This window comes from Orbicella faveolata, unplaced genomic scaffold (genome assembly GCF_042242905.1).
Source record: "Orbicella faveolata isolate gen_17 unplaced genomic scaffold, um_ofav_v1 contig_47, whole genome shotgun sequence".
NCBI lineage: Eukaryota > Metazoa > Cnidaria > Anthozoa > Scleractinia > Merulinidae > Orbicella > Orbicella faveolata.
This window is the reverse complement of record NW_028301577.1, coordinates 7,691,229-7,706,828: the sequence shown is the minus strand read 5'-3', so window position 1 is coordinate 7,706,828 and position 15,600 is coordinate 7,691,229. Positions and strand designations below refer to the sequence as shown.

The window sequence follows — 15,600 nt, the reverse complement described above, 5'->3', positions numbered from 1 at the left end:
TTTGTTTACATTGATTACATGTTGATAGTACATGGAAATTTTCAAGACCATTTCCTTGTACATGTATGCACATGAAACTAAATATTTTAGAATGCCCAAACACCTGTATTTGTTTACACAAAACCACTTCCACTTATGGGATGTGGTCAAGTTTCACTTCTTTTGATGCTGAAAAGACATTCAACATTTCAGAGAGGCAGTAATTAACTTCCATGAAACCCACTAGTTTATCTTGTTTACTCAGTCATTTGAAGCTTTCCGATTTCTATTTCCCTATCTTACATGTGCATTGTATCAACTTATATAAATAATTGACTGTTGTTGTTTTTCCTTTCATTTAATTCAGATGAGCTTTGCTCAATCACTACAACATAATTTTTACATTGTATGTGCTTAATGAATCATACATGCACATACACTGTATCACGTGCTTTGAATCAATATGAAATTAATTATGATCCCCTTAGTAATAATAATGTATCATCCTCCCTTCTGTAAGATTCTTACTTAACTTGTAACCACTTTATTACAGGACATTATAGCACCTGACGGCAATAAATTATATATATATATAATTATATGTATTTATTTTTTTCCTGTGATAAATTGGTTAACAAGTGGGTTTGCTTATGCCACTGTGTCTCTGAATTGGCTTACTGTCGTCTACAAACCATTTGTAATAAATCTTCGCCACGACTAACTCAGATACTAGACACAAAAGCAGGTATTAAAGAACAGATACATTTCTTACAAATAAAAATTTATTGCATTTAGTTCATCACTTAAGTTCTACAACATTGCTTTTCTCCAGTGAGAAATTTTGTGCAAAGTCTGAAGTTGTAAGTTGCAAAAAAAAGTTCCGTCAGTAGTTGCGAATCATTTAAAATCAGGCTTTGATAATGTAAACTGAATGGCAGAAAGCGAGGAAATTAGAAATTGTCTGAAATGCACAAGTGATAAAAGAGGTAAATGTGACTGAAATCTGTAGACTCCTTTTTTTTAGGTTTAGGGTTAAGGTTAGGCCTAAGGGACAAGGTGGAAGGTGCGATGGCCTTGTGGTTAGTGCACTCAGCAATGGATTGAGTGGTCCGTGGTCAAGCCCTGGTCAAGGACACTGTGTTGTGTTTTTGGGCAAGACACTTTTACTCTCACGGTGCCTCTGTCCACAAAGGTGTACATATGGGTACTGGTGAATTTAATGCTGGGGATAACCCTGTGATCGACTAGCATCCTATCCAGGGGGTAGTAGAAATACTCCTAGTTGCTTCATGCCACTGAAACTGAGATAAGCCTGGCCTGATGGGCCACTTGGCTCGTATGCAGACTTTACTTTTTACTTAGGGACAAGGTACTGCATCAAGTTGGGGGGAGGGACAGGGGAGTCAGAACCTCCCACTTCCCATACCTCTATCTCTTGACTCCCGCCCTTGTTCATCCTGCTCCTGTTCCCTGTAAATTAAGAGACTCAAAACACATCCTAGTCATTTAGCTGCACAGTCCTTAGGCATTTCCTTTTTCTTTTTTGCTTCGTTTTCTGCCTTGCTTCTCTTACCCACGTCTTTCAAGTGAATGACCTATGACGTAACCACTGTCAAAGGGTTTCATTTTGAGCCCCGTTTTGAGCCCAAGGGTGAATTTTTCTTTGCCCGTCGGCCTAGAAGTCTCTAAAGACACTAAATGAAAGTCAAATAACATTATCAGTTCTTGTTTTTGAAAGTATTTGAAGCCTTAATGAATGACAAAAATTAGCATTTTGCATTTCTCTCCGGATTCCTGCCCTCTTAGCACACCCGCTTCCCGCCCTTTTCTCTCCCGCTTCCTGCCCCCTGCCTCTCCCCAACATCAACAGATGGCTGAATGTCCAGGAGAGGAGTTGCCATATGGAGAGCATTGGTCAGTATTCTCATCCATTTGTGTCGCTTGCTCGACCACTGACATTCAGCCATAATATTTCCGCTTGGATTCCGCGAAACCGTCGCTTTCGCTTTTCTACTGAATACTGTTTCACGATTGACAACGTTTTAACTTTACCCGGTAGGGTAAACTGCTACCTTATCTCCTGACGGAACAATTTTAAATTCTAAAATTGATTGAGCCCGCATGTTTTTTTGTAGAGTAGTTGCTAAGTAACGTGACGTGTCGTCATGACGGCAAGCTGTCATGACAACCTACGTAGTGCTCGTGCTCTTGGGGTTTTTGTTTACCGATCTGATTGCTATGGTGGATGGATTGTTCTGTTGTTTTCTTATGTCTACATTGAATCTATTTACAGGCTTTTGAGTATTCGCTGGAAATAATGAAAGTTCGAGTCTCTAAGCAGGATTCGAGGGTAAGCACAAAGTTCAAATCTGTTGAACGAGTACCGCACACCAGAAAGTAAAAATTGCGATTCCGCAATGCTGCAAAATGCCGGCTATTTTGTCTATCTGCCTGCTAACGAGAAAGGAAAGCTCTCTAGTTTTATTGTAAGAGAGAATGAAGAGTAAGAGATTTATTATTACCAACGTAATCTATCTCAAGTTATTTTTAGATCAATCCCGATTTTCAGAGGGTTTTTAAATAGTCAATCCTGAGACACTGATTTTCCACACGTGAACAGGCCAAATGGCTTTATTACGATAACTGCAGAAATTCTCGCGCGCTCATTGGCTAATTTTCATTGTCAACAAGCGGACAGACACATGAATTTATAATTTATGCGATGCGTCAACGAGCGAGAGCGGACGTTTTGACAATTTGTTATTGTAAAAGACAAATTAACGTCAATTTTTCATGCGTCTATCCTGTTATCACTCAAGAATTGACAGTGGGGACACTACATTTGCTGAGCTTACAGATACCCATCAATAAGATGAGGGATTGCTTCAGTTACAGACACAAGCAAATTCTGATGCAAAAACAGGTCTAATTATTTTTTTTTACGATAACTGCAGAAATTCTCGCGCGTTTATTGACTGATTTTTATTGTCACTAAGCGGAGAGACAGAAATTTATAATTTATGTGATGCGTCAACGAGTGAGAGCGGTCAATTTGTTAAATCGCGCATTGTTATTGTCCACGAAATTATCCTCGCAACGCGCGTGGTAAAATTAGAACTGGTTACTATTAGTTACTACAGGGGTAACCTTGGGAACAAAGCCTTTATGTGGGATTAATTCTCGTACCCTTCATCTTCTCTTGTAATTTTGGAACATCAATTTTCTCTGTTTACTGCAACAGTTTGGTTATCAGTGAAGACATTATCCATTAGATCATCAGATCCTTTATTCTCCTAACCTGGCTGCTGGAATTTGTATTGAATACACTTAAGAGAAATTTGAACCGTATCTGGTAGATCATGAGCATCATCGGTGATAAAGGGGGTGGAAATCCGCTGTGTTTCCAACAGGAAGTTCTAGAGTACAAGCATGGCATGGTTTCAAGTCAGTATCTTTTTCTCGTGTTGGCAGGTTGAACCCTCTGTTTTATCTCAGCTGGTCGTGGACATGTATGAGTGCTGGAAAACTGGACAAAAATATGAGCCTTATGTTAAGGTATGCTAGAGCTTTCAACCATAGTTAATAGAGAGAAATGGTTAGGAAGGCCGGTAAACATCAAAGAAGCAAACAAACAGTCTAAGATTTGTGTTGGAAGGTCCTTGACCCTGTACATCTTGTTTTATGCTTTTACTCTGCATGAATTACATAATCGCATTGCTTCTATTGGTTAGTTCTATGAGCGCACGTAACCACCTTTTGTATTTTGCCAGGTTTTGTGCAGGGTTAACCCCCAAAATAGCAAACAAAAACGTACAACAAAGAACTTTGCCAGGTTTCCTAACCATTTCCCTCTATTCACCATTTTTCAACGTAAAAAAAATCATTGTCATTTTATCTTGCTTTCAGTTCTTGCTTACTTTCGTGATTACAAAGAGAAAGAAGAGTAAATTGTCCTTTTTTTATCGATGACGTTGAAGCTTCTGCTCACCTTTTTCAGCGGGTTGTGCAAGTTCCAATTTTTTTTTGCACCTGTTTTTTTAGGTGACTGAAAGTTTGCTGACGCAGGCCTTTGACATGCTAGTGACTTCTAAAGTGAGTTGTTTCTTTTTTGAAAAAATAACTTAAACGGGTACTTATCAGTCATGCGGACACTGAAATACCATGACACGTTTTCAACGAGAATATACACAGACATCAACTAAGGGATATCTTCTTGATTTAGCTCCAAATTCTCACAAGTAACTTTGAAGGAAATGTATGACAATCAATGGGGAGATTTGACATTTTGAACTTAAGGGTGTTTGCAAAGGGAAAGGACCCTGTAAAGAACTTCTTTGTAAGTCCTTTCACTTCGTTTAACGCTCTTTGATAAGTGTTGGTGATATTCTGTCAAGCCAACAGCGAACGTACTGCAACTTCTCAGACTATGATGAATTCATGAATGTTTTAACGGTGTCACATCTCCTTATGTATTCTCTTATTGTTGCGTTTTGCGTTATTTCTTAACAATGCAAGTGGGCTTCAACTTTATTTTTCGCCTCTCTAGCTCGATACATCATGTTATGTCATTGTTTGTTTATACGCCTACTTAGCTTTGATGCATAAGCTGTCCACTTGTTTTAATCTAACAGTCATGACTATGACTGAACTAGAGCCAGAATATTGTAACAATGTTTTCGCATTTTTGATAAACCAAACTTTGGTTTTCAACAATGTTAATAACCCTCGGACTCGTCTTGTTTATGTTACAAGCTCGATATATAAATGACCTACGGATAACAAAACAGGGCGGTGAAATCAGAATTGCCGATGTTTACAGACGATCCTTTTTCCAAGTTGAGGGGCTCATAGCCACATTGATCTTACAGCAGTAGTAGTTTGATTGTAATCGCTTCAACCCTGTGGAAAACAGCGTCTTTCTCACGTTATAATTCTGGAATACCTACTTTCTTGATTGTAGTCCGCGTCAGGAGAGTCACTTGAATTCGTGCAGGAAAATCCAGAGTCGCCTTCCTCTTTGCTGGATCAGGCTTTGAAATATTGCCAACAACACGTCAAACCACAGGTAATGTACTCGTATTGCTATTTTAAAATGTTACTTTGCATTGAGGATAAAGAAGATTTTCCAGTTCTGGGTACAAACTGGAGTCATGTAGCAGCTCTCGTAAGATCTCACATGAGTGGTTCGGTACTCTTTAAGAGAACAATAGATCAGAACAAACAACAGGTACAATGCCCCGAACCCCAAAACAATACCTGCTATACACTAAGATGGCAAATAGAATTACAAGCTCAATTGAATTGATACACTGCTGACAAACTGTAGTTTGTTGAGGGAAGGCGTCAGCACCTTTTTCTCTAAAGAATGCAGTTACGTCTGGCCAATCACAAGGCATTAATGGGTCACTACCCCACAATAGAAGGTTATCCATCAAAATGTTTTTATCTGGGTCATTCCGATTTTGAAATGGAGGTCTCTAAAACAGGGACGTAAAACAAGCAGACTTGGTCTAAAGTGTTAGCTAACACCGCATAGAAAAGAAGTTGGACTGAGAATGCTTAAGCCACACACGAGCAAAGCCTACATAATGATTGCCCACTGTATGCAGTAAAATCCTTAGATTGTAAGTTACAAGAAATAAATTTTTTGTATATGTTACTTACAATGAATCTTGTCCAGTACAGGTGCATGAAATGCGCACTGGTGATTTGTTGAGGGAATCCGAAATAATTCTGAGGCGACTAACCCGCCTATCTTCTTCAATGTTAGAATGGAATACTCGATCATCTCACTGAGTATCCACTAACTTTAACATTTCTCTTTATTACTAGACCTCTTCATCCAACACCTCAGTTTCGCATCAGCCGAAAGGATCATCGGGAACCGACACAGGCGCCGATATAACTTCGGGCTCCGACACTGAAGCTGTTCCGTCGGCATTAGAACAAACCTTATCACCTCCAATACTTAAAAACAGGGAAAATGATACTTCGATAACACCAGCAAACGAAGCGCCAACGAAAACACCTGGCGCCATTCCCCGAGATTTAATCGCAGATTCGCTTTCTAAAGGAGAATCCACGGATGAAACACCGACTCCCATCGAAGACGTTCCGATGGTAGCCGAAGTGTTGTCTTCGTCGGAGGTTCCGATGTCGGAGGAAGTGGCTTCCGACTCGAATATAGTGACTCTTGAAAGTAAAAACATAACACCTGCTGAAAAAGAATTAAATCCAGCCCCCCTTGAGGGTGCTATCTCACAGGAGCCAAACGCCACTGTGCCAGGGCACCCCAGCGCTATTGCGCTGACCACGGAGGCTGAAAAGCCAGTCGCTAGTGTCAATCCCGGGGGTACAGTTCTTACTGATGGTAGTGAACCTTCCGGTAATACGTTGTAAATTCTTTGGCCGGCATTGCAAACTACCTCGCAAACAACTGCTATAACAGAAAAACCCTGCATTCATGAGTAAAAACATCACAGAAATGAGTGATTCTCTATCTAGGGGAAAGGGCAGCAAAAGGCAAATTTTGAAAAGTAAAAACTTATCAGCTTTTCATCCCAGGGATACAACTCAGTAGCCAAACGTTTTCCTCCAGGGAGGTCCCTGTACTCAACGAATGTGGCTACCGTTGTCTTATTAATATTAGAGTCCAAACCTTCTTCTGGCTTACAGCAAACACGAATTGTCTAAACGCTGTAATGAAAATGGCAAAGTCACTTCTGAAATGTCGAAATCCGCAAAACACTTATCATTTTATATCGGGAATATTGGGTCTGGCACTTTTTATGTACAAAAACAGTTGAATTCGAATTCAAAAGTCAACAGAAGTAATGAACAATCCTTCAAGCCAGCTACAAACACAAAATAAACAAAGATCACAGTTACTGTTGACTAGGCTGTGCGATAACCGCCTGCTATGGATCCAATATTGAAGGCCAACCTGCTAGGAATACTTGACAGAAATATCCTTCGTTTCGTTCAGTCTCACCCGCGAAAAGCTACCGATGCTCTAAAGCGTGCGCTTGTTTCTGAATTTTGACACCAAAGGAAAACAAAGGTTTTTTATTTTAGGATACTCGAAGCATTCATTTCCGATAGAGCCCAGGATTTACGAAATTCGCAAACTGAAACCTCGTTTGCTGCCCGAATTATGGTTATAGAGAAGTTCGACAATCGTATAGGAGGTATAGGGAAAACAAGGCCAGAGAACTGGGATTATAAGGCAGAAGTGAAGGAAATTCTGTCAGTGTTGAGCAGTGTTTTAAACAACCATTTGGGTAAGTTCACACAAATCATTATTTACTGGTTCTCATCCTGTACGATAGCACTACACTAACCAGGCTACCGTGAAATGTAACAAGTGTCCGCTTATTTGACTGGCAAATACATGTTATCTGCCGGTGTTTCAGCCAATTGAAGTGTTATGTATGTACTGACTGAAAGATTACTAGAGCAGCATAGCTCATTTCAATAGCTGGATACTTCTACGTGTAATACGAGACATTCCGCTTCCTCTCTCTTGGATTCTCCTCCCCCCCCCCCCCCCGAAAAAAAATATATTGTTCAGTTAATTGCTCCTGAATAGGAGGAGGAAGCTTAAAAATTAGCAAAGCACACAGAGCTTTCAATGATACCGTTTATTTTATTGTGCTTAAGTCAAGATTAAGTGGTCAAGTGATCTTCAAAACAATTCACATTGATCGTAAATCTTGGACCGGCGGTCAAACACTGATATTGAGGGATGTAGTATGACTTCGAGCCATTTTTCGAAGAAAGAACTTTGAATTTTCAAAAAAAAATTGATTAAATTGCGCCGGTTATAGCTGTAGCTAGCAAAAAAACAAAAGACTCCAAGGTTAAGTTCTGTTTAAGGAAGTCCATTTAGGTAGTCCATCGGGGTAGTCCATTGACAAGGGGTCAGTGTTTTTATCATCACCCGTGATTTATCACCTAAAGCAATTCTGCTGTATGTGTGATGACGGTCGAGTATTAGCTTGCTTTTAATATCCTATTGCCATGTTCAGTTTTGCATGGCAAAAGCATGTTTATGTCTGGGGGAGTATATGCCGAGGAAATATTAGCTTTTCAGTAGCGCCTACTTAGAGCGCCATGTTAATAGCCCGAGGGGGGTACTACTAGAAAAGTTGAGTGGGGGTGTACGGTCCACTTCCCAAAACCCTTACCCTATTTATGACCAAAATTTGCGATTTTTGCTACCCGATTTATGACCTGGCCAAAAATTTGATACCATATTTATAACCGTTGCTTCTGGCACAGTTGCCCTAAACATACGTTATAAAGGACTTTTGTTGATGGTCTTATTGATGATGATGAAAACGTAGCTTCTTCTAAGAAACATACCCCACTCAAGGCTAGAGTGCTAAAAACATACCCTATTTATAATCATGACCAAAACGTTTGAAAAACCATACTGGGGCCGCGCATACATATCTAGCCCATAATAGGGAGTATCCCTCTCCCGGGGGTCAACAGCACGTTAATTTAACAATGGAAAAAACACCATATTGATAGTGATTTAAAAACAAAAATACAAAACAGTGAAAACCATAGTTAGTAGACGAGACCTATATTATTTTCCAGTTTCTATTGAAGTTGATGCCCTTCAGTGGCTGCCTCTGAAGTGTCATTTTAGCCACATCTGCCACGGTTTTCCATCCCTCGGCATCGCTAGCACTGCATACGTTGTTGGTTGGGTTGGCAGGGTCCAGAACAAATGGTGGGCTGCGTGGAAGAAGGCGTACAGTATTTCAGTCCAGTATCATGCCGTAAGCGACACTGACATTATTCATATTACTAAGATTATTTCTGATTACTAAGACCGTGTTTCTTAAGCAATCTCACATAATTTGTTCCTGCTTAACGTTCTCCTTGGTATGTCTTATGTCTGATGATACTGTCTGCATGTCTGGCTGTCTGTGTGTCTACCCCCAGCTGTCTACCTTTGGGTTAAATGAAATTTGTCAGTCGCTGTCTCTCAGACTCTCAAGTGCTGTATTTTTAACTGATTGACTGACTGACTATCTACTTTCTGATTGTTTTCCTATTTACCTGATTGTCTCTGTCTGCCTGTCTGTAAGCCTTTCTGTCTGTCTGTTTTTCTGACTGGGTGGCTGATTGCATATTTTTCTGACTACTTGGCTTTCGCTCCGCCATCCTTTGTCTCACTTACTATCTCTCTGTGGGTGTCTATCGTAACTATCTGATTGTCAAAGAATAGTATAAATGTGGGAATGTGGCTTAATTTCTAAAATCAAAGGAAAAAGGGTCATATCAGCTGATAGCCACAAGATAGAACAGCAGTAGAAGAACTCTAAGTGCTGTTGTACCTTTGTTGCCTTAGCACGCATATTGTGGCTATCAGCTGACCCTTTTTCCTTTGATTTATCTGAATGTCGTTTAGGCTGTCTTGCTTCCCGGGGTTGGCCTCCCATAATAAAGTGAGAAAGTGATTGTCGGAAATTTTGAAAACAACCCCTAAAATTAGTTTTGTGGGTGTGGCCCAAAATCGATTTTCACCCGTAAGAGGAACCAGTCTTAAAACAACTCGTTAATGTTGAGTGACATTTTCACCTTTTTGTTATAGCAAATTTTCCCTGTACAGGAACAAAAACGAACCTTATCGTCATCCCCATGATTCCTCTCTTAGCGAGAGCCTCACTGTAGTATTTATGCCAAATGACGTGTATGTGGCAATTATCGACCAACTGTTGAAGAACAGCTTTAAAACCGGCCCGAATGTCAAATGATAGTTTTCCAGCCTTCTCCCAACAGGCTATGGTAATGAGCTCCAGTGGATACGAAGATGGCAGTCTAGTTTTACCACTGCTTTTGTCTTCAATGCAGGTTTTGCGCCAGTACTTTACAAGGCGGATTAAGTTTTTCACGCTCGACGGTTGATCCTTGACAAACTCCCTTTGTAAGCTCACGAAATGTGCTGAGTAATAACGCTTGTCTTCCGTTGTACAACGAATCATTTCTTCGTACAGTTGTTCTACAAGGGCAAAAAAATACACATTCTAATTAACTAATGGTCTGATTCAACTTGGACACACACACAGCTAACTCACATGGTTCAAAAGTTTATGTATTCCCCGAAGCAATGAAATTGCAAACAAATAGACTTCATTATGGCAAGAGACCATGATCTGCAACAAGCTGCAAGGAGGCTGGCCAAAAGGGGACTGTCTCTACATGACTGACAAACAATGGACTCGTATTGAGGTTGGGTTAAAGAAAGATTAAAATCCTATTTTACCTCGACTCTGATCAGTTGTAAATGTCGGCAGCAAGTCAATGTTAAATTCTCGAGACAAATCCAGGCGAAATTTGAATTTCACGGCGAAGGGTGTCTGTCCATCAAAGGTGATTTGGTCTTTATAGGGACTCTGTTTAAGGCATAACTCCAGGCGGTTCTTTGTTTCCTGCAACTTAAGTTTGTGCTCTTCCATGGTTTTCATATTGTTGAGGAAAACGACACAGTCGATGTCTGCTTTTTCCTTGACAGCTGTTCCCTTCCCGACAGAGCCTCCCTGAATTGTGTTGAAAGTACAAGTGATATTTACTAACAAAACAGCACATCTTGAAAAAAAAAACCAAAAAAAAAAGGGCTGAATCGATGCCAAAGCAGGATTTAAACCCAGGGCCAATGCATGCAAATCAGGCACCCTAACCACTTGGCCACGCTGCCTCCCCGAAGAAATGTATGAGTTAATAAGTTTTCTCTATCCTGTTGGGGATTTGACTTGACACTACATTATACGAACACAGAAAGTCCAAATAAGCAAAACACCTGGAAAATTATGCTTCCACAATGCAGAAAAATGCATTTCTGAGAGCATAGTTTCTCAAAATTTTGTGGTAAAAACTCAGGATATAGAGACTAACCCTTATGTGTCTGTCGACTGAGTTTGTCCCTGAAAAATATTTAATTTGCAAAATTTAATTGTCCCCTAACCAAACCAATTTTATATTGTGCAATTTGATTTTCATTTGCTTTCTGACATACATATTTTTGAGATTGTTGTTCTTATCGTGTTTGGAACAGTTCCATCGAAATGAAGTAAGAAGTTAGAGTAAACATGACTTTGTCTATTTTCTTGTATTAACTTTATTAATGTACTTCAAATTAAGCACGGCATATTTTGAAGACTTAAGTACTTCTTATCGGAAGTGAAATGCTACCTGACGTTCCCCTGGTTACTATGGCACTATAGCAGAGATGGGATTTTAGAAAAACTCACTAGTGGTGATTTGCATCGGCAAGTAAGCTAAACGCAGCACTTAACCAGGTGAAACTTTTTGTCTCAAGCTGAGACATTAATACTGCATTAGCTCTTTGGTCATTTTAAAGTAGTACAATTTTAGAGAACTGCAGTCATGGATTCATTCGATAAAATTTGCCTTGCACAGCATAGAACAGAAAATGGGGCGGGAGGGGGTGGGGTCACATAGTTTTGGTACTTTCACTTGTTTGAAACTAAACTTTGAAATTCCAATTTTAATACCCTCCCCTCGTGGTGCACTAATTTATGAAAGTTTCCTTAAATTAACATTCAATACACAAGGTGGTGACTCTTACCTTAACAAGGCAGTTTATGCTGAGAGATGGCAGATTATGTTGGAGGTATTTGTACAGTTGGTCTACAACCTGGGAAATTGCATTCCTGTTGGCCTCGTCAAGTTGGAGTTCGTTGGTAATGAACTCATTAACAGCAGAGCTATCAGTGAAGTCAACTTTTTCAAAAAACGTTCCTGAAATAATGGAAGTCAAGCACACAGTTAGCCAGCTCGCTTTAGCGCTTTTGGCTGTGTCATGTGTCTAATGTGTGTTACGTGTTGTGTAATGTACTATACTGCAGGGTACTAAAATCCCCCCCCCCCCCCCCGCCCCTTGTCCCTCTCTGTCCACCTTCCTGCCTCGTTCCCGTGGGATTGTGGAAAGAAAAGAAAAAGAAAAGAGCAAAAACAACTTGTACAAAAAGCTTTCTATTCACTCACCAAATCCTCAACCACTGGCACAATTTCGTTCTCGTTTGAATAGTGTGGAGTTTGCAGGGTGCCAGTGCATGAACTGTATTTTCTAACTCAAATTCTTAATTTTAGGACTAATTGCTCTTAGGAATATTTTAATTCTGAATTTATCTCATTGAATATAGTAATTGTAAGTAGTAATGTTATTGCAAATAGTAGTGCATTTTTGTCATGAGTGGGAGATTGGGCAACCACTCCCCACGCTTACGACTTAAAATAAAGTTATCTTACCTAACCTTACCTAACATATGACTTTGACCATTTCCAGTATTGATATATGGCATAGTTATGATATATTCATGACAGCTTGAATGCAATGCTTTAAGGGAATTAATTACTCTTTTTCGGTTTTTCGAAGAGAGCGAACAGCTGATTAAAAAAAAACAAGTACTTAAAATGGTCTGGCTCCAATTTAACAAAATCTTCAAACTTAAATGCCTCCTCAGGTGATCTGGAATGAGAGAAAATTCACAAAAGTACTTTGTCTATTTCCCGGAATTGTACCTAACGATTTAATGTTTTGCATATATATTAGATTTTTATTCTGTTTATAAAAAAGTGAAACAAAACCATTGTCAAGCCATTAGTAAAGTGCTTCAGTTGATTTTAGTTTATATTTAGCTAGAATGAAAGTTGTGAAGTTGCATTTTCAGCCTACAGAATTATCACTTGGTGTATAGTCTGACTGGATTCGCAAAAACATAGCCATAGAATTTTACTTGTCACTGATAACCTTGATACAATTCTGTCCTAGAGCTAGCTTTCCATGAGGCTTATCATAGTTCAAATAACAGCAAATAACTCTCCTGTATGCCTTTTGAGGCCTGGAAGACTAAATTCATCGTCTTTTCGTTGAATCGTGAATTGTACAATTTAACTAAGAGTGCTTTCAACATGAAATTGGAGTCTAAATCACGAGCACTGACTTGTTGCCAGAATCCCTTCAGTTCAGCGAAGACAGCTCAATATGCCGCCATCAACCCCAACTTCTTCGCGCCATACATCTTCGTCAGCCGAGACCAAGAAGGTTCAGGATAGATGGGGTAAAGAGGAGGAAAATCTATTAGTTCAACTGTGGGCTGACAAGCACGATCAGTTAGAAAGTCGAGAGTCAAGAAAAACATGGGCTTGGATTGCTGAGAAGATTTCGAAAACACTCGGAACTAACAAGATAGCCGACAAATGCATTCGGAAAATGATGTATATCATAGAACGATACAAGGATGCAAAAGATTGGAACAAAAACCAAACAGGAGGAAGCCTCAGGAAATCCGTCTACTACGATGAGGTTGATAAAATCCTTAGATGCTGCTCACAGTATGGCATGGTGTTTGTTCACAGATTTTGTTCTCAAGTGCGACTGTAGCTTTCCGGACAAATTTTTTGTAACTGGTCGATTTCAAGTCGGATTTGTCCAGAACAAATCTGAAATTGCCCTCTAGTGCGACTTCGTCCTAAGCCGAGAATATGGAACACCAGAACTGTCTTACAATATTTTTTTTTTATTATATTGGGTGGTTATGTCATTATATTTAGTACTTATGTTATTATATTCGGTGATTAACTCATTATACTCGGTGCTTATTCCATTATACTCGGTGCTTATGTCTTTATATGCGGTGCTGTCTTCATTATATTTGGTGCGTATTCCATTATATTCAGTGCTTCCCTCGTTATATTCGGTGCTTTCTTCGTTGTATTAGGTGCCTTCTTCATTATATTCAGTGCTGTTTTTATTATATTCGGTGCTTTCTTCGTTATAGTCAGTTCTAACTTTGTTTGGTGTTTTCTTCATTATTACGGGTGCTGACACTATTATATTCAGTGCTCTCTTCCTTATATTCGGTGCAAAGCCCATTATATTCGGTACTTCCTTGTTCGGTGATTACTTCATTATATTTGGTGCATACTTCATTTCATTCAGTGCTTTCTTCGATATGATCGTCACCAGTCTTTGAAAGGGGCCGTACACTTTGGAGGTAGTCTAGGGAAAGCCGGGAAAAACAGGTGTCACGAAAACTCAGACCCCGAAACCTCAGACCCCTCGAAATTAAAAACTCAATTGTTATCACCTGAATTGCTCTATGGCCACAATGGGGCGAGATGTTTATCTTCTCCGGTTTATGTTGTCGTGTCGATCAAACAGTGAAAAACAAATATTTAACTTCTCAGGTTTATCGCTGTCGCGTCGGTCAAACAGTGAAGAACTAACAAGGTTTAGAACAGCAGCCGACACTGTTTTTCAAAACAGACCTTTTTTATGTAATCATATGCAGCAAAAAAATGTGTTGTTCTCTGAAACACACTCATTTGATCACAATCTGCTTTTTGACTTTATGTGCGTTGTGTGACTGTCAGCTCGTAAAAAGCATGTGAAAGTCGAACCGATTGAACCGCCATGTCTGGTCGAAATGTGAGTGAACGAAAATTGAAAACTGGCGCGAAGGCCCCGCCACGAGGCAGATTTAATAATTCACTAATCCAGGCGGTATCATGAAAAGAAAAAAAAATAGAAGTGTTTGGTTTGAAACTTACTGTTTCCTGTAAGAAATATTCCCGTTATAAGTTGGAACGCAAACATGGCTATCTCTATGTACTCCTTTTTTTTTTTTTTCTAAATTTCGTTAATTTCTACGGGTTACGTGCCAACAGTCATGCAACGCACATAGAGTCAAAAAGCAGATTGCGATCAAACGAGTACGTTTCAGAGAACAACACATTTTTTTGCTGCATACGATTGCATAAAAAAGGTCTGTTTTGAAAAACAGTGTCGGCTGCTGTTCTAAACCTTGTTAGTTCCTCACTGTTTGACCGACGCGACAGCGATAAACCTGAGAAGTTAAATATTTGTTTTTCAGTTTGATCGACGCGACAACATAAACCGGAGAAGATAAACATCTCGCCCCATTGTGGCCATAGAGCAATTCAGGTAATAACGATTGAGTTTTTAATATCAAGGGGTCTGAGGTTTCGGGGTCTGAGTTTTCGTGACACCCGTTTTTCCCGGCTTTCCCTAGACTACCTCCAAATTGTACGGCCCCTTGCGAAGACTGGTGACAATCATATCGAAGAAAGCACCGAATGAAATGAAGTATGCACCGAATATAATGAAGTAATCATCGAACAAGGAAGTACCGAATATAATGGCCTTTGCACCGAATATAAGGAAGAGAGCACTGAATATAATAGTGTTAGCACCCGTAATAATGAAGAAAACACCAAACAAAGTTAGAACCGACTATAACGAAGAAAGCACCGAATATAATGAAGACAGCGCCGCATATAAAGACATAAGCACCGAGTATAATGGAATAAGCATCGAGTATAATGAGTTAATCACCGAATATAATAACATAAGTACTACATATAATGACATAACCACCCAATATAATAAAAAAGAGTATCATAAGACAGTTCTGGCGTTCCATACGAGAACGCCTAAAATTGATAAAACAAGGACATTCTACTCACGATCAGCGCTTGAACTCATGTTCTTCTGTCTGCTCGTGGCCATGTTTTGCTCGCAAATAGCAATGTCCCGGATGTACGTCAATTTTGTCGAGCGCG

The 15,600-nt window shown here is 39.6% G+C and overlaps 2 protein-coding genes across 4 annotated transcripts; one reads left to right on the top strand and one right to left on the bottom strand.

The window, feature by feature from the left end:
- The first annotated feature begins 3,435 nt into the window (after positions 1-3,435).
- On the top strand, positions 3,436-7,395 carry LOC149096986 (uncharacterized). Its single transcript, XM_089279140.1, has 4 exons — positions 3,436-3,534; positions 4,021-4,071; positions 4,940-5,044; positions 5,812-7,395. Exons 1-4 carry the CDS (start codon positions 3,487-3,489, stop codon positions 6,376-6,378), a joined length of 771 nt encoding a protein of 256 aa, XP_089135266.1. The 5' UTR covers positions 3,436-3,486; the 3' UTR covers positions 6,379-7,395.
- A 209-nt stretch (positions 7,396-7,604) lies between these two features.
- LOC149096985 (2'-5'-oligoadenylate synthase 1-like) lies at positions 7,605-15,593 on the bottom strand. Of its 3 annotated transcripts, none has more exons than XM_089279125.1 (5): positions 15,505-15,593; positions 11,582-11,754; positions 10,259-10,532; positions 9,574-9,994; positions 7,605-8,724 (listed from the first exon to the last, which is right to left on the bottom strand). In XM_089279125.1, the coding sequence occupies exons 1-5, from the start codon at positions 15,545-15,547 to the stop codon at positions 8,568-8,570; spliced, it is 1,068 nt and encodes a 355-aa protein (XP_089135251.1). In that variant the 5' UTR covers positions 15,548-15,593; the 3' UTR covers positions 7,605-8,567. The 3 variants fall into 3 exon arrangements, with proteins under 3 accessions (XP_089135251.1, XP_089135253.1, XP_089135252.1); XM_089279127.1 differs by having other exon boundaries at positions 9,619-9,994; XM_089279126.1 differs by lacking the exon at positions 15,505-15,593 and adding an exon at positions 12,275-12,576.
- Between the last annotated feature and the right edge of the window lie 7 nt (positions 15,594-15,600).